We start from the raw sequence: 18,049 nt of genomic DNA, 5'->3' as shown, positions 1-18,049 counted from the left end.
GGATAGTTTACCTGAGGTGATCAATGGAGCCTTGGTTTAATGTTTAATGTCCCATCTGAAAGATGGTACCTCTGACACCGCAGCACTGCCTCAGTACTACACTGGGAGTGTCAGCCTTGATTTTGTGCTCACATTTCTAGAGTGGGGTTTAAACCCACAATCTTCTGACTCAGAGGTGAGACTATTACCCACTGAGCCAAGGCCAGCGCCGTACGGCAAACACTTCTGATGGGTCAGTGTGTAAATGCACCAGTGTGGCACTGAGATAGATACACTAGGGGCAGCTGGCCAGTTCAACGTTCCATGCCCGTGCTATCTCAAAATGGGTAACAGGAGAGGGGTGATAGACCTGAGCAGAGTGTCACGAGAGTAGGGAAAGAAGCGGGAAGGAAATGTCAACTTCCGACCACTACCCAGTGACTGCTGCTGGAAAGCAGGTGCGTGTGTGTGCGAGACGATTAGGTTCAGTCATTCTTCCTCTCACAGTTGAATAGCCTGTCAACATTCATGCTCAAAGGGTAACAATTAGATGAGGTAAGGGAATGACCCACAGCAGCACAGATTAGGGAGGACAGACTGTTCAAGTGTAGAAAAATCAGACAGAATATAGAAAGGGGGAAAGTCATAAGGTGATAGGCAGTCAAATTAAGGAAGAGAGTTGGAGATAAGGACAGATGGAAATGCAGATAATTGCACAGACGGGATTTTATATATATATAATACAGCATTACCCCTGAAATAATCAAGAGTGCCAAGCCTGCTATACTCTCAGCACTACATGAACTGCTATGCCTGTGCTGGGACGAGGGAGCAGTACCCCAGGACATGCGCGATGCCAACATCATCACCCTCTATAAAAACAAAGGTGACCGCGGTGACTGCAACAACTACCGTGGAATCTCCCTGCTCAGCATAGTGGGGAAAGTCTTTGCTCGAGTCGCTCTGAACAGGCTCCAGAAGCTGGCCGAGCGCGTCTACCCTGAGGCACAGTGTGGCTTTCGTGCAGAGAGATCGACTATTGACATGCTGTTCTCCCTTCGTCAGATACAGGAGAAATGCCGTGAACAACAGATGCCCCTCTACATTGCTTTCATTGATCTCACCAAAGCCTTTGACCTCGTCAGCAGACGTGGTCTCTTCAGACTACTAGAAAAGATCGGATGTCCACCAAAGCTACTAAGTATCATCACCTCATTCCATGACAATATGAAAGGCACAATTCAACATGGTGGCTCCTCATCAGAGCCCTTTCCTATCCTGAGTGGTGTGAAACAGGGCTGTGTTCTCGCACCCACACTTTTTGGGATTTTCTTCTCCCTGCTGCTTTCACATGCGTTCAAATCCTCTGAAGAAGGAATTTTCCTCCACACAAGATCAGGGGGCAGGTTGTTCAACCTTGCCCGTCTAAGAGCGAAGTCCAAAGTACGGAAAGTCCTCATCAGAGAACTCCTCTTTGCTGACGATGCTGCTTTAACATCTCACACTGAAGAATGCCTGCAGAGTCTCATCGACAGGTTTGCGTCTGCCTGCAATGAATTTGGCCTAACCATCAGCCTCAAGAAAACGAACATCATGGGGCAGGATGTCAGAAATGCTCCATCCATCAATATTGGCGACCACGCTCTGGAAGTGGTTCAAGAGTTCACCTACCTAGGCTCAACTATCACCAGTAACCTGTCTCTAGATGCAGAAATCAACAAGCGCATGGGTAAGGCTTCCACTGCTATGTTCAGACTGGCCAAGAGAGTGTGGGAAAATGGCGCACTGACACGGAACACAAAAGTCCGAGTGTATCAGGCCTGTGTCCTCAGTACCTTGCTCTACGGCAGCGAGGCCTGGACAACGTATGCCAGCCAAGAGCGACGTCTCAATTCATTCCATCTTCGCTGCCTTCGGAGAATACTTGGCATCAGGTGGCAGGACTATATCTCCAACGCAGAAGTCCTTGAAGCGGCCAACATCCCCAGCTTATACACACTACTGAGTCAGCGGCGCTTGAGATGGCTTGGCCATGTGAGCCGCATGGAAGATGGCAGGATCCCCAAAGACACATTGTACAGTGAGCTCGCCACTGGTATCAGACCCACCGGCCGTCCATGTCTCCGTTATAAAGACGTCTGCAAACGCGACATGAAATCGTGTGACATTGATCACAAGTCGTGGGAGTCAGTTGCCAGCATTCGCCAGAGCTGGCGGGCAGCCATAAAGACAGGGCTAAATTGTGGCGAGTCGAAGAGACTTAGTAGTTGGCAGGAAAAAAGACAGAGGCGCAAGGGGAGAGCCAACTGTGCAACAGCCCCAACAAACAAATTTCTCTGCAGCACCTGTGGAAGAGCCTGTCACTCCAGAATTGGCCTTTATAGCCACTCCAGGCGCTGCTTCACAAACCACTGACCACCTCCAGGCGTGTATCCATTGTCTCTCGAGATAAGGAGGCCCAAAAGAATAATACACACCAATATTTCCTTCAGTTTGTTTGAAGGTTCCTGGGGAGGTCCCTGAAAGGTTGAGCATTTCACTGCTAATCAAAGAGTCAAAGATTATGGCTGTGGGGAGGCTGACCGTATGACCAATTGGCTTTAGTCAGCAGCCGAGTCTTGCCTATTAGTCATGAACGTGTTAATTTGGTCAGTGTATCCTTGACAGGAGTAAATCATCTCTTTAATGCACATCACAAAGCTCATCCCTTCCCCTCCCCCTCCCTATCTCTGTAACCTCTTCCAGCCCTACGACCCACCGAGATAACTGTGCTTCTCCAATTCTGGCCTCTGGCACATCCCCTGATCAGTGCTGCTGTGGGTCATTCTCTTACTTCATCTAATTGTTACCCTTTGAGCATGAATGTTGACAGGCTATTCAACTGTGAGAGGAAGAATGACTGAACCTAATCGGCTCGCACACACACGCACCTGCTTTCCAGCAGCATTTTTAATCGCTCCACCATTGGCAGCTATTCCTTCAGCTGCCTGGGCCCCGAGCTCTGGAATTCTCTCCATAAACCACTTCACCACTCTACCTCTCTCTTCTTTAAGATGCTCCTTAAACCCTACCTCTTTGACCAAGTTTTTGGTCACCTGTCCTAATATCTCATTGTCAGGCAATATGTATACCTGCTAAGACTGAGGCACACGTTATTTTGCCACGTGAACATTAAAAATTAAAATTCCCTGACTGGAAGAACATTTGTATAGTACTAGCAGTGTTGAAACAATGGAGACCCAGTCGTTGATTCTCCAATACACAGAAGAAGTCGTCAGACCAGTTTTAGTCACATGACTAACCGGTTGTTGCAGAGAATATGAACTTCCAACAAAGTATCTGAACTCAGACAAAGCCGTGTGCTCATGGAGTGAAGATCTCTCCTGGAACTGAAGCAAGAATTACTTCCTCTCCTGTCTGCCTGCCTCCATCTCTTCCCCATGGAACTGAATCTTGTGAAGACACGTAAACTCAGAGAGAGAAAATTCTCCTACGTGAACAAGGTTTACGAAGAACGCTGGGCCCCAACGAAACACAAGACCATATCTTCAATCAAGGACTACAGCAAGCTCAAGAAACAGTAACAAGATATTGCCTCAAACTGTTCTACTTATCTTTTCTTCTGCTCTTTTTTGTCCCTATTTGCATGTGTGTATCATGTGTGCATGATAGTGTGGGCGTGTTGTATATCTGTAGGCGTTAACCGGATTAAAGTTTAAGGTTTAATAAATTTCATCTTTCTTCTTTAAACCAAAGAAAGCCTGTTTGTGCTAATTTCTTTGCCTTATAATTGGAAAGTTGGGAACAAGGATTCACAAAGAGGGAGCTCAAAACACAGTGTGTTTAAAATTAAACCCTGTTACAATAAGACCAGGTGAAGATGGTAACAAAACACTTGACACATTTCTCAACTGGTCGTAATATTATGTATCAAATGTTTGTTTGATAACACTCCCATGAAGCACCTTGGGATTTTCTACTGCATTAAAGGCACCATATAAATGCAAGTTGTTGTTGCTCTGCTGATATCTGGCACTCTGTGGATCCATTACTTCACGTGCAAACCTGGGCCATCAGCCAAACTCCAGGCCCCCCTCCTCCAGAGGAGTTATAATCCTGGTGTACCCATCCACGTGCATGCAAAACATCCCTCAGCACTCCTGGGTGAAGAACAGGGGGAGATGTACTGATGCCCTGGGGGCCAATATTCCTCCATCAACCCAAACAAACAATTACTTGGACACTCAGCCCACTGGTTGCTTGTGGAATCTTTCTGTGCAGCATTTGCCTACAACAGTGGGTGCTAATTTTAAACAACCTCGCCAGGTGGGAAAGCTGCTCGATATTGCTCTCCGTTGACTTCAGCGCACCCTATCCTGTCAATTTCCCATGGGGGCAGTTATGTTAAAATTGTCCACCGTTTGGGGCCACCTGAGGCACTATATAAATGTAAGGCTAAATCAGATATTTTCAGGCATGTTACGAGAGCAGTCAATGAATCCTGCATGCCCCAGCCAATTTCAGATACCTGTGGATACAACGAGAGGCTTACTTGTTGTGGCTTGTGCGAGTTTTAGTAAAATATGAAGTTGCTCCACGCGCACAGACCTGGACTCGAGCTTGGACTGATCCTGGAACCTGGTATCTCAGCTCATCTGACGTCGAAAGTGTCTTGGGCAAGAGGTATGGGTAGGACAGGGGCCGATACTTGGCTTTAAAAATCTGGAACAGAAAAAAAACACACCACCAAATGTTACTTGTATAAAAGTTCAACAGACAAAATGTTTGAATTCCCATTCAGTCATTGATATGGGTATCAGCAGCAGCTCAGTGGGTAGGACTCTCTTACCTCTGAGTCAGAAGATTGTGTGTTCGACTTCTCAATCCAGAGATTTGAGCTCATAATCTAGACTGACACTCCCACTGCAGTAATGAGGGTGTGCTGCACTGTCTGAGGTGCTGTCTTTCTGATAAGATGTTAAACTGAGGCCCGGTCTGCCCAAAAGATCCCATGATCACTATTTCAAAGAAGAGCAGGGGAGTTCTCCCTGGTGTCCTGGCCAATATTTATCCCTCAACCAACATCACTAAAGCAGATTATCTCATTGCTGCTGATGGGATCTTGCTGTGTGCATATTGGCTACTGTCATGGAGAGATACAGCACCGAAACAGGTCCTTTGGCCCAACAAGTCTGCACCAACCATCCATTTACACTAATCCCGTTTCCCTCAATTCTCATACCACCTACCTACACTAGGGACAATTTACAATGGCCAATTTACCTATCAACCTGCAAGTCTTTGGCTGTGGGAGGAAACCAGAGCACCCAGCGAAAACCCACGCTGACACAGGGAGAACTTGCAAACTCTGCATAGGCAGTACCTGGAACTGAACCCGGGTTGCTGGAGCTGTGAGGCTGCAGTGCTAACCACTGCGTCACCACATCATTAGCTATAAAGTGTTTTCGGAGGTCCTGTGATTCTGAAAGGCGCTAAAGAAATCCACGTTCTTTCTTTCTTTTCATGGAGACTTGGAGTAGACAAATGTCCAACTTAAAAGAAACATTGACTTTTGCTGTTCTGGTTGTGGCCAGTCTGGGTCCTAAAGCCATACAGATCCTGAACCGTCCAATTTGTGCTGAATTAGTTGACTTTAGTCTGGCATTGCAAATTGGTCTCTGCATTGTAAGCTAAGGACAGTGACTTGACTCAGGTTCCTGCTCCTGTTCACCATCCAGTGTTGGAAGCCAGGCGGTCAGTCTGACCCATTGACCAAAGAGCCCACAGACATTCGGTCTCCAGCCACACAAGTGCCCTGAATGACAAGCGCAAACCATCTGGCCACCTCCTCCTACCATGGTGGGGGGGGTGGGGGGAGATGGCCACATAAACACTCTGCCTCTCAATCCAGGCACGGAGCATCAGAGAAACAAAGACCTGCGGGCATCCCATTAATTCCTTGCCTGGACCCTTCAGTGCTGTGAGTCTCAGTGGGTCTGGCAGTCCACCCGAGGTGTGATGTGGGGTAGGGGTGGGGGCGGGAGTTACCTTTGTGAAGTTCCAGCGTTGAATGAAGTGCCGCGCCATGTTGCGAGCAGCCTTCCCATGCACCACTGCAGCGATGTCATGCCAAGGCATTCTGGGAGTCGTGTATCGGTTGATGAAATCTAAGGGACACAGAGAGATGTTAGCCGAGGGCCGTGAGATTGGAGTCAAATAAGGCCAAATTTCCAGGTCAGTGGGCGGTCACACGGTGTTGACTGGAACTCAGCATCAGGAAACTGAATCCTGGGCCCAGGTTCTAATAACAGTTTGTGTAATTTGTCCCTGGGTTCTCACAGGACTTGTGCACCAAGCAGTAACAGAATCACTAGCTGTTTTAAGAATTCGGCCTCCTTCAACCACCACCCCCCACCACCCCCCCCAACCATTGCCTGCACTGCCCCACCCCCACCACCTCATCAATACCAGTTATTCACTGACTGAGACATAGGAACAGGAGGAGGCGATTTAGCCACTTGAGTCTTTTCTGTCATTCAATGAGATCATGGCTACTCTGCGACCAGACTCCATGTACCTGCCTTTGCCCCATATCCCTTAATACCTTTAACAAAAATCTATCAATCTCTGATTTAAAATTCATAATTGATCCAGCATCAATTTTCGTCTGTGGAAAAGAGTTTTAAACTTCCACCACCCTTTGTGTGAATAAGTGATTCTTAATATCACTCCTGATAGGTCTGGCTCTAATTTTTTGACTATGCCCCTAGTCCTGGACTCCCCAACTAGCAGAAATACTTTCTGTCTATCTATCCTCTAGGCGGTGCAGTGGTTAGCACCACAGCTTCACAGCTTCAAGGGCTCGGGTTCGATTCTGGGTACTGCCTGTGCGGAGTTTGTAAGTTCTCCCTGTGACCGTGTGGGTTTCCACTGGGTGCTCTGGTTTCCTCCCACAGCCAAAGACCTTGCAAGTGATAGGTAAATTGGCCATTGTAAATTGCCCCTAGTGTAGGTGGTAGTGAATATGGGATTTCTATAGGGTTAGTATAAATGGGTGGTTGTTGGTCGGCACAGACTCGGTGGGCCGAAGGGCCTGTTTCAGTGCTGTATCTCTAAATAAAAATAAATCCTATCTGTTTTCCTTAATATCTTAAAAACGTCAATCAAATCACCACTTAACCTTCTAAATTCCAGGGAATACAACCCTAGTTTGTGTAATCTCTCCTTGTAATTTAACCCTTGTTGTCCAGGTATCATTCTGGTAAATCTACACTGCACTCCCTCCAAGGCCATTATATCCTTCCTAAGGTGTGACACCCAGAACTGCTCCCAGTAACTCCAGGTGTGATCTAACCAGGGCTTTGTATAGCTGAAGCATGACTTCTACCCCCTTGTATTCTAGTCCTCTAAATATAAAGGCCAGTGTTCAATCAGCCTTTTTGATTATTTTCTATAGCCATTTGTGACATTTTAATGGTCTGTGTACCTGGAATCCCAAGTCTCTTTCAACCTCCACTGTTTTGAGTTTTTCTCCATTTAGAAAGTTCCCTGTTCTATCCTTTTTGGATCCAAAGTGGATGACCTCACATTTTCCTAGACTGAAATCCATTTGCCACAGTTTTGCCCATTCACTTAATCTATTTATATCTCTTTATAATTATATGCTTCCAGCTACACTGCTTACAATACTGCATATCTTGTACCATTGGCAAATCTGGACATGTGGTTTACTATCCCATCTGACGTCGCCTCCTGTTGGGCTACAGTTCCGCAGGGAGCAGCAGCCTTCCCATACCCCAGGATTACATTCGATCCCCAGGTGAGATGGTCCAACACAGAGACTAGCCGACCACCCGGGAATCACAAGAAAACCCGATCCCATCCCAGCTAAGACCCCACCCCATCCAATTGTCAGCAGGATTGACTGGGTGGTGAATCACTAGGCCCTGTCAAAGCCATTGCAGTGTTCATGAGGAAAAACTTTTTTTACACAGCGAGTGGTTAGGATCTGCAATGCACTGCCTGAGAGTGTGGAGGAAGCAGATTCAACCAAGGCCTTCAAAATGGAACTGGATAATTATTTGAAGAGAAAATATTTGTAGGGCTTCAGGAAAAGGGTGGGGAAATGGGACTGCATTGCTCTTGCAAACAGCCAGCATGGGCATGACAGGCCGAATGGCCTCTTTCAGTGCTATAACCATTCTATGATGCTCTGATTCACCTAATGCAGCTTTGGACTGAGGGTAGCTGGCTGTGTCAGGAACCAACCGAATCTGAAGGCCTCATAACACAGCAGGCAGCACATTAACCATTTGAGGCATCGGGTGGGTCGATGAGAAATTATTTTATCAGTTCAGTTGTGAGGGGACATTGCAAAGGATCAGATAGTAAGTAGCAACAACCTGGATTTATATAACACCTTTAATTTGGTAAATAGTCCCAAGAGGTTTTACAGGAGTGTTATCAACAAAGATTGACACCCAGCCACATAAGGAAACATTAGGACAGGTGACCAAAAGCTTGGTCAAAGAGGTAGGTTTTAAGGAGTGTCTTAAAGGAGGAGAGAGAGAGGTAGAGAGGTGGAGAGGTTTAGGGAGGGAATTCCAGAGTTTGGGGCCCAGGCAGCTGAAGGCACGGCCACCAATGGTGGAGCAATTAAAATCAGGGATGCTCAAGAGGCCAGAATTGGAGGAGTGCAGAGATCTCGGAGGGCTGTGCGACTGGAGGAGATTACAGAGGTAGGGAGGGGTGAGGCCATGGAGCAAATTGAAAAACAAGGATGAGAATTTTATAATCGAGACATTGCAGGACCTGAAGCCAATGTGGGTCAGTGAGCACAAAGGGTGATGAGTGAATGGGACTTGGTGTGAGTTAGGACATGGCAGTTAAAAAACTCAAGATCATCAGTTGTGGTTTCACTCACCGTCAAAGGGTTTGTCCAACTGGACCCAGTCCTTGAAGACGAAGTTGCAATAGTCCTTCCCATGCCAGAACCTCGTTTGCCCGACCAGTTCTCCAATGTTTGTTCGTAGACTGCAGTTTGAACCCCTTTCTGCCTCGGGATTTACAACAGAGAAATAAAACATTCAGTATGAAAGCATTGCATTTCTTTCGTTACAAAGGTTTAGGGTGAATAGCATATGTCAACACGATCCGTTAGTGACCTCACCCAATAACTTTTCATTTTCTGTCAACGCTTTTGTTTCTCATTTTTAAAAATATTGGAGTTAGTCAAGAAATGGCTGTTGGACTGACAATCAAGAACCATCCAATCGGGTAACCAAGTCTCTGATTGGCTAAGAGAAGGCGGGGCACCGTGCCGATGGATGTTTCGGGTGACCAATGGCGAGAGTATGGGGGTGGGATGGTGCTGGTTGGAAGTGATGTGATCCCAACCTTCTGGAATACATCCAAGCAGAGGGAGAGGTGAAGGTGATGAAGTAGAATGGGCCTGGTTTGGAGACCGATTGCTGACTAATGTTAAAAACCTCCTGGGCTGGTACAGGCAGATTCAAGGCCTGCACTCACCCAGCCAGGTGGGAAGCCTGTACTTGGATAAGCAGGCTCATGGCATATACTGACCCAGGCACTGTGTGAGGCCTGTACTGACTCAGGCACAGGGTGAGGCCTATATTGACTCAGGCACAGAGTGAGGCCTGTATTTGACTCAGGCACAGGGTGAGGCCTGTACTTACCCAGGCACAGGGTGAGGCCTATATTGACCCAGGTACAGAGTGAGGCCTGTACTGACCCAGGCACAGAGTGAGGCCTGTTCTGACCCAGGCACAGAGTGAGGCCTGTTCTGACCCAGGCACAGAGTGAGGCCTGTACTGACCCAGGCACAGAGTGAGGCCTGTACTGACCCAGGCACAGGGTGAGGCCTGTACTTACCCAGGCACAGGGTGAGGCCTACATTGACCCAGGTACAGGGTGAGGCCTGTTGTGACCCAGGCACAGGGTGAGGCCTACATTGACCCAGGTACAGGGTGAGGCCTGTACTGACCCAGGCACAGAGTGAGGCCTGAAACAAAAACAAGAAATGCTGGATTCACTCAGCAGGTCTGGCAGCATCTGTGGAAAGAGAAGCAGAGTTAACGTTTCGGGTCAGTGACCCTTCTTCGGAACTGACAAATATTAGAAAAGTCACAGATTATAAACAAGTGAGGTGGGGGTTGGGCAAGAGATAACAAAGGAGAAGGTGCAGATTGGACCAGGCCACATAGCTGACCAAAAGGTCACGGAGCAAAGGCAAACAATATGTTAATGGTGTGTTGAAAGACAAAGCATTAGTACAGATTAGGTGTGAATATACTGAATATTGAACATCAGCAAGTGCAAACCTGAAGAAAAACAACCTGAAAAAAACAGTGGGTGAGCAAACTGAACAAACTAAGATGAACTGAAATAAATACAAAAAAAGATTGTAAAAAATGTAAAAAGGAATGCCAAAAAAAAGGAAGAAAAAATAACTAAAAATGACTAAAAATGAAAGTAAAGTGGGGGGCTGTCATGCTCTGAAATTATTGAACTCAATGTTCAGACCGGCAGGCTGTAGTGTGCCTAATCGGTAGATGAGATGCTGTTCCTCGAGCTTGCGTTGATGTTCACTGGAACACTGCAGCAATCCCAGGACAGAGATGTGAGCATGAGAGCAGGGGGGAGTGTTGAAATGGCAAGCAACCGGAAGCTCAGGGTCCTGCTTGCGGACTGAGCGGAGATGTTCCGCAAAGCGGTCACCCAGTCTGCGCTTGGTCTCCCCAATGTAGAGGAGACCACACTGTGAGCAGCGAATACAGTATACTACATTGAAAGAAGTACAAGTAAATCACTGCTTCACCTGAAAGGAGTGTTTGGGGCCTGGGATAGTGAGGAGAGAGGAGGTAAAGGGACAGGTATTACACCTCCTGCGATTGCAAGGGAAGGTGCCCTGGGACGGGGACGAGGTGGTGGGGGTAATGGAGGAGTGGACCAGGGTGTCGCGGAGGGAACGATCCCTTCGGAATGCTGACAGGGGAAGGGAGGGGAAGATGCGACTGGTAGTGGCATCACGCTGGAGGTGGCGAAAATGGCGGAGGATGATCCTTTGGATATGGAGGCTGGTGGGGTGGAAAGTGAGGACAAGGGGAACCCTGTCACGGTTCTGGGAGGGAGGGGAAGGGGTGAGGGTAGAGGTGCGGGGAATGGGTCGGACACGGTTGAGGGCCCTGTCAACCACAGTGGGGGGAAATCCTCGGTTGAGGATTTCCTTCCCCTTCCCCTCCCTCCCAGAACCGTGACAGGGTTCCCCTTGTCCTCACTTTTCATCCCACCAGCCTCCATATCCAAAGGATCATCCTCCGCCATTTTCGCCACCTCCAGCGTGATGCCACTACCAGTCGCATCTTCCCCTCCCTTCCCCTGTCAGCATTCCGAAGGGATCGTTCCCTCCGCGACACCCTGGTCCACTCCTCCATTACCCCCACCACCTCGTCCCCGTCCCAGGGCACCTTCCCTTGCAATCGCAGGAGGTGTAATACCTGTCCCTTTACCTCCTCTCTCCTCACTGTCCCAGGCCCCAAACACTCCTTTCAGGTGAAGCAGCGATTTACTTGTACTTCTTTCAATGTAGCATACTGTATTCGCTGCTCACAGTGTGGTCTCCTCTACATTGGGGAGACCAAGCGCAGACTGGGTGACCGCTTTGCGGAACATCTCCGCTCAGTCCGCAAGCAGGACCCTGAGCTTCCGGTTGCTTGCCATTTCAACACTCCCCCCTGCTCTCATGCTCACATCTCTGTCCTGGGATTGCTGCAGTGTTCCAGTGAACATCAACGCAAGCTCGAGGAACAGCATCTCATCTACCGATTAGGCACACTACAGCCTGCCGGTCTGAACATTGAGTTCAATAATTTCAGAGCATGACAGCCCCCCACTTTACTTTCATTTTTAGTCATTTTTAGTTATTTTTTCTTCCTTTTTTTTTGGCATTCCTTTTTACATTTTTTACAATCTTTTTTTGTATTTATTTCAGTTCATCTTAGTTTGTTCAGTTTGCTCACCCACTGTTTTTTTCAGGTTGTTTTTCTTCAGGTTTGCACTTGCTGATGTTCAATATTCAGTATATTCACACCTAATCTGTACTAATGCTTTGTCTTTCAACACACCATTAACATATTGTTTGCCTTTGCTCCGTGACCTTTTGGTTAGCTATGTGGCCTGGTCCAATCTGCACCTTCTCCTTTGTTATCTCTTGCCCAACCCCCACCTCACTTGTTTATAATCTGTGACTTTTCTAATATTTGTCAGTTCCGAAGAAGGGTCACTGACCCGAAACGTTAACTCTGCTTCTCTTTCCACAGATGCTGCCAGACCTGCTGAGTGAATCCAGCATTTCTTGTTTTTGTTTCAGATTTCCAGCATCCGCAGTATTTTGCTTTTATTACAGAGTGAGGCCTGTACTGACCCAGGCACAGAGTGAGGCCTGTACTGACCCAGGCACAGGGTGAGGCCTGTACTGACCCAGGCACAGGGTGAGGCCTGTACTGACCCAGGCACAGAGTGAGGACTGTACTGACCCAGGCACATGGTGAGGCCTACATTGACCCAGGTACAGGGTGAGGCCTGTACTGACCCAGGCACAGGGTGAGGCCTATACTGACCCAGGCACAGAGTGAGGCCTGTACTGACCCAGGCAAAGGGTGAGGCCTGTACTGACTCAGGCACAGGGTGAGGCCTACATTGACCCAGGCAGAGGGTGAGGCCTGTACTGACGCAGAGACAGGATGAAGTCTCTACTGGCCCAGTCACAGGGTGAGGCCTACACTGAATCAGGCAGAGGGTGAGGCCTACATTGACCCAGGCAGAGGTGAGGCCTACATTGGCCCAGAGACAGGATGAAGTCTCTACTGACCCAGGCTGAGGGGGAGGTCTGTATTTGCATAGTCAAATATTTGGAGCGCACTCACCCAGGTGGATTTGAGAGCTACATTTGGATAAGTAGACACAGAACCCGTCATACTTTAACAAGGAAAATCTGTGTGAAAGTCACACTTCAAAACATTGGAATACAGGGTTACTATGAGATACACGTGATGTAAATATGGAAACACAAGACATCACAATGCAGATACCAACAAGCAACAACACCTCAGCAAAGATACACCGCACAAGAACCATCCCAACAGGACACTGAAACAGCAAGGAGACTTATAGTATAGCATCAAAAGTACCATTTCATTCCAAACCTCTGTGTGTTTTATTTAAACGATTGGCAAGTTCTGCAATCATTTGCGTTCAACTCACACACCTGACATTTGACGTCCCAATTTCATTCAGGCAGAGATGCAAAGAACAGCAGGGCGGAGCTTGGCGCACCAAAGAGGGGACGAAGAGGCATGCGGGAAGTGAAAGGTTGAAGCTGGCAGGCAAGCTAAGCTAATGCAAGGTCACAGTGTGATGAGGGAGATGGCTAGAATCACTATGAATTAAATGGTGTTAAAATTTGACCATTGCGCTTTGAATGTTAAGTATTCAGTTATTGAACTAACATGCAGATGTTACAAGGCATTTCCTGCAATAATATATAAATGATATGTCTGTAAAAAGGTGGGAATAATCACACATGGTAATTCACTGGCTGTAGTTATGAGTTGACCGTCTCTTGCTTTTCATCAGAATATAGCTCCCCTTCTCCCCAAAAGCAGGAAAGTGAATGAGAAGGAAGGAAACCATCAGTGCTATGCTCACTGACCTCCATTGGCTCATGGTCGAGCAATGCCCCCGATTTTAAAATGCTCATCCTTATTTTCAAATCCCTCCATGGCCTTACCCCTCCCTATCTCTACAATTTCCTCCAGTGCTACAACCCTCCGAGGTTTCTGCACTCCTCCAATTCTGGCCTCTTGAACATTCCCGATTTCCTTTGCTCCACCATTGGTGGCCGTACCTTCAGCTGTGGGAGACCCTAAGCTCCCGAATTCCATCCCATAACCTCTCTGCCTGTACCTCTCTGCCGACCTTGAAGACTCTTTGCCTTTTTGACCAAGGGCTCTCATAATATTTCCTTCTGTGTCTCAATGTCAAATTTTGTTTGATAATTGTTCCTGCAAAGCACCTTAAGGTGTTTTACTATGTTAAAGACCCTCCATGATTGCGAGTTATTGTTGAGAGGGTAAATGGTGACTCATTGTTTTGTCAGAGGGTTGTGGGGCTGGAGGAGCTTAAAGAGATAGGGAGGGGCGAGGCCATGGAGAGATTCAAAATCAAGGATGCGAGTTTTAAATTTGAGGCATTGCTGAACCAAGAGCACAGGGGTGATTTGAAAACATTTCAATGTTGTCTCTTAAGCTTCAGCGTTTCCGGTAAAATTAAGCCTTCAATTTTTTTTTCAGGCTTTCTAAACATCACCTATAAACTCTGGTAAATTTCCAGTGAATCATCACTGCCCCCTTTCCACAGGTACTGTCTCATCAAATACTCCCAGGACAGGTACAGCACAGGGTTAGATACAGAGTAACGCCATAACTTAGCCTCTCTTTGTACCAAATTATAGTGCTGTTGCTTCAAGGAATTGAAGTCTGGGTTTCAGAATATCAGCCTTGTCTTCCAGAATCCGTCATAAAGCTTGGGTGCCCACACTCACACTGAAGTAAAACTCCAAACCTTCCCTGTTTTCCAACAGACTGCTATTATATGTTTGGTTTTGAAAGCTGATATTTCAGCCAGGACTGACTGTTGAGTGGACTGACTTGAGTTGTGACAAAGTTCCTTTGTTCTGAAACAGCCTGCTGTGTGTGTGGAGCCAAGAATCCTGCCTCGAAGGGGCTTTTCTTCCAAGAACAACTCAATTAATTGATCCCAAGTCACACAATGCTGTTTCTGTTCAGGAGGACAGAGACTAAACCTTCTCCTGACATAGTCTGCTACTGAAAAACCCTTGTAACCAATTCCTTTCCACTTATTAACTTCATGCAAAGTTTTAGTCAAGGATTGCCGATGAGTCATCGAGTTTATCCCAGTCCGTTCCTCATCTGTAATGGCAACAATAATTTGCATTTATATAGCACCTTTTACAGAGTAAAACATCTCAAGGGGCTTCACAGGAACAATTAACAAACTAAATTTGTCACCGGGCCACACAAGGAGATATTAGGACAGGTGACCAAAAGCTTGGTCAAAGAGGTAGGTTTTAAGGAGCATCTTAAAGGAGGAAAGAGAGGCGGAGAGGTTTAGGGAGGGAATTCCAGAGCTTGGGGCCAGGCAGCTGAAGGCACGGCTTGGGGTGGAGTGGAGCAGGGAGAGAAAAATTGGCAACGAGTGGGAAATAAACAAAAAAAAAGGGAAATATCAGACAGCAGATGTTAGTGAAGTTTGGCCAAAAGATTTCAACATGCAAAGCAAACCCAAATAGACCTCCCCTCAATTATCTAAAATAAATTCAAATGCTGTTCTTACAAATACAGTTCGGAGAAAGAAATACAGAAATATAAATAGATATTGAGATAAGATTTGCAAAACATTGACATCACTTCTGCTTTATGGTCTCTGTTTCTTGTCAATTCCTTTGGCCTAAAGGCTTAATTCATGTTGAGACCTGTTACCACAGTCACCAGACATCCTGGGATACCTCGAACATGTCACAAGACCTGAATCTTTTTGTTCCTTTTTCCTGTCAAAGGTTTCCAGAATATTCTGTTTTCACCTTGAACCCGGGGTCATTTAAGCACAGAGAGCAATGAGTGAGTGGGCACTCAACCAAGAGGGGCCCCAGAAACCAAACAGTTCCTCACCCGATGACCCCACAGCCATGCCTGCCATCGAGGTGTGCTCTTTGTTTAAATTCTTTATTCGATCCCCTCAGGATCTATTCTTGGACCCCTCCCATTTCTCAACTGTAAGCTGCACCTGTGTATCATCATCAGAAAATACAGTGTCAGGTTATCAAATGTACACAGATGACACCCAGTTCCTCCTCAACACCACCTCTCTCAACCCCTACACTGCCTTTAATTTGTCACACCCTTGGTCCGATATCCAGTACCAAATGCGCAGAATTTTCCTCCAATTAATTATTGGGAAGACCAAAGCCATTGTCTTCAGTGCCTGCTACAAACACCATTTCCCACCACTGAATCCATACATCTCCCTGGCAACTGTCTGAAGTTGAACCAGACTGTTCACCACCTTGATGTGCTCCCTGACCCCGAGATGAGCTTTCAAACCGATATCCACTCCATTACTAAGACTAACTATTCCCACCTCCATAATATTGCTCGACTCTGCCTCAGCTCATCTACTTCTGAAGCCCTCATGCAGACAATGTTACCTCTAAATTTGACTATTCCAGCGGTCTACTGGCTGGCCTCCCATCTCTGGTCCTCGTATCATAACTTGCACCAAATCCCCAATATACATAACACCCTGTGCTCATTGACTGACATTGGCTCCTAGTTTGACAATGCCTCAATTTTAACCTTCTCACCCTCGTTTTCAAATCCCTCCATGATTTCACCCCCTCCCTATCTCTATAATGTCCTCCAGCTCTACAACCCTCTGAGATCTCTGTGTTCCTGCAAATCTGGCCTCTCATAGAGTCATAGAGTTATACAGCACAGAAACAGGCCCTTCGGTCCAATGTGTCCGTGCCGGCCATCAAGCACCTATCTAGCCTCTAGCGCATCCCTGATTTTAATCACTCCACCATTGGTGGCTGTGCCTTCAGCTGCCTGGGCCCTTTGCTCTGCAATTCTCCCCCTAAACGTCTCTGCCTCTCAGCTTGTTTCTCCTCCTCAAAATATTCCTTAAAATCTACCTCTTTGACCAAACTTTTGGTCACCTGCTCTAATATCTCCTTATGTGGCTCAGTGTCAAATTTGGTTTGATAAAGCATCCATGAAGCATCTTGGAATATTTTACTATGTTAGAGTTGCTATATAAATGCAAATTGTTGCTTTTGTTATGGAAATTTAGTGGCTGAGGTGTGTTTGTGTCCCAGGTTTTGGTTTCACATCTCCAAGTTGGGAAAAGTTGGAACCTTCATGGGCATTTCTGTGATTCAGAAGAGGAAGAGGAGGAACAGCAGTAATGGCAGTCAGGTAAGACAGGCTGCATCACAGATGGATTGTGCCCTCGCACTTACCCATTGCCAACCCCAGGCCAAGGGCCCCCTAGCAGGAATGGACACCGGATCAGACCATGGACCTAGCATCAAAGTCATATTGGGTGGTGATGACCACTTCAGATGTCAGCCATTGCTGATTGGGTAGCACTCTCATCTCTGTCAGAAGATTGTGGGTTCGAGTCCCACCTCAGAGACATGAGCATAGAATCTAGGCTGACAGTCCTAGTGCAGTACTGAGGCTCTGTCTGCCCCCCAAGATGAGTGTAAATAGTTCCAATATAATACATCAAAGAGTAGGGGAGACTGCCCCACTGTCCTAGCAAATCCCTCAACAAACATCACTGAAATCAAATGATTTAGATTTAGATATACAGCACTGAAACAGGCCCTTCGGCCCACCGAGTCTGTGCCGACCATTAACCACCCATTTATACTAATCCTACACTAATCCCATATTTCTACCATATCCTTACCTGTCCCTATATTCCCCTACCACCGACCTATACTAGTGGCAATTTATAATGGCCAATTCACCTATCAACCTGCAAGTCTTTTGGCTGTGGGAGGAAACCGGAGCACCCGGAGGAAACCCACGCAGACACAGGGAGAACTTGCAAACTCCACACAGGCAGTACCCAGAATTGAACCTGGGTCGCTGGAGCTGTGAGGCTGCGGTGCTAACCACTGCGCCACTGTGCCGCCCTCTGGTCATTTATCAGAATGCTATTTGTGGGAGCTTGCTGTGTGCAAAATTGCTACTGGGATTCCTACATTACAAAAGTAACTACACTTCAAAAGTACTTCATTGGCTGTAAAGTGCTTTGGGATGCCCTGGGGTTGTGAAAGGTGCAATATAAATGCAAGTTCTTTCTCTCAGCTGCTCATTCCAGGGAAGCTAGATGGTAGGTGGATGTGAGGGAGGGTGTATTCCCTGTGAAGGATAGAAGGCCAGAATTGAATCATTGGAGGCTT

The 18,049-nt window shown here is 47.0% G+C and overlaps 1 protein-coding gene across 10 annotated transcripts in view; it reads right to left on the bottom strand.

Annotated features, from left to right (window-relative positions):
- Positions 1-18,049, bottom strand: part of LOC137375477 (phospholipase D1-like) — a 235,373-nt gene that overhangs the window by 44,159 nt on the left and 173,165 nt on the right. For all 10 annotated transcript variants that reach the window (XM_068042786.1, XM_068042781.1, XM_068042780.1 and 7 more), the window contains 3 exons: positions 8,903-9,031; positions 6,028-6,146; positions 4,588-4,701 (listed from right to left, as the gene is read on the bottom strand). In XM_068042786.1, coding sequence (XP_067898887.1) covers positions 4,588-4,701; positions 6,028-6,146; positions 8,903-9,031 — 362 coding nt within the window. The remainder of the gene's footprint in view (positions 1-4,587; positions 4,702-6,027; positions 6,147-8,902; positions 9,032-18,049) is intronic.

The sequence above is a fragment of the Heterodontus francisci genome, chromosome 11, assembly GCF_036365525.1.
Source record: "Heterodontus francisci isolate sHetFra1 chromosome 11, sHetFra1.hap1, whole genome shotgun sequence".
In the NCBI taxonomy this organism is placed as follows: Eukaryota; Metazoa; Chordata; class Chondrichthyes; order Heterodontiformes; family Heterodontidae; genus Heterodontus; species Heterodontus francisci.
The sequence above is the reverse complement of the archived record's forward strand: the minus strand, read 5'-3'. Positions and strand labels throughout refer to the sequence as shown.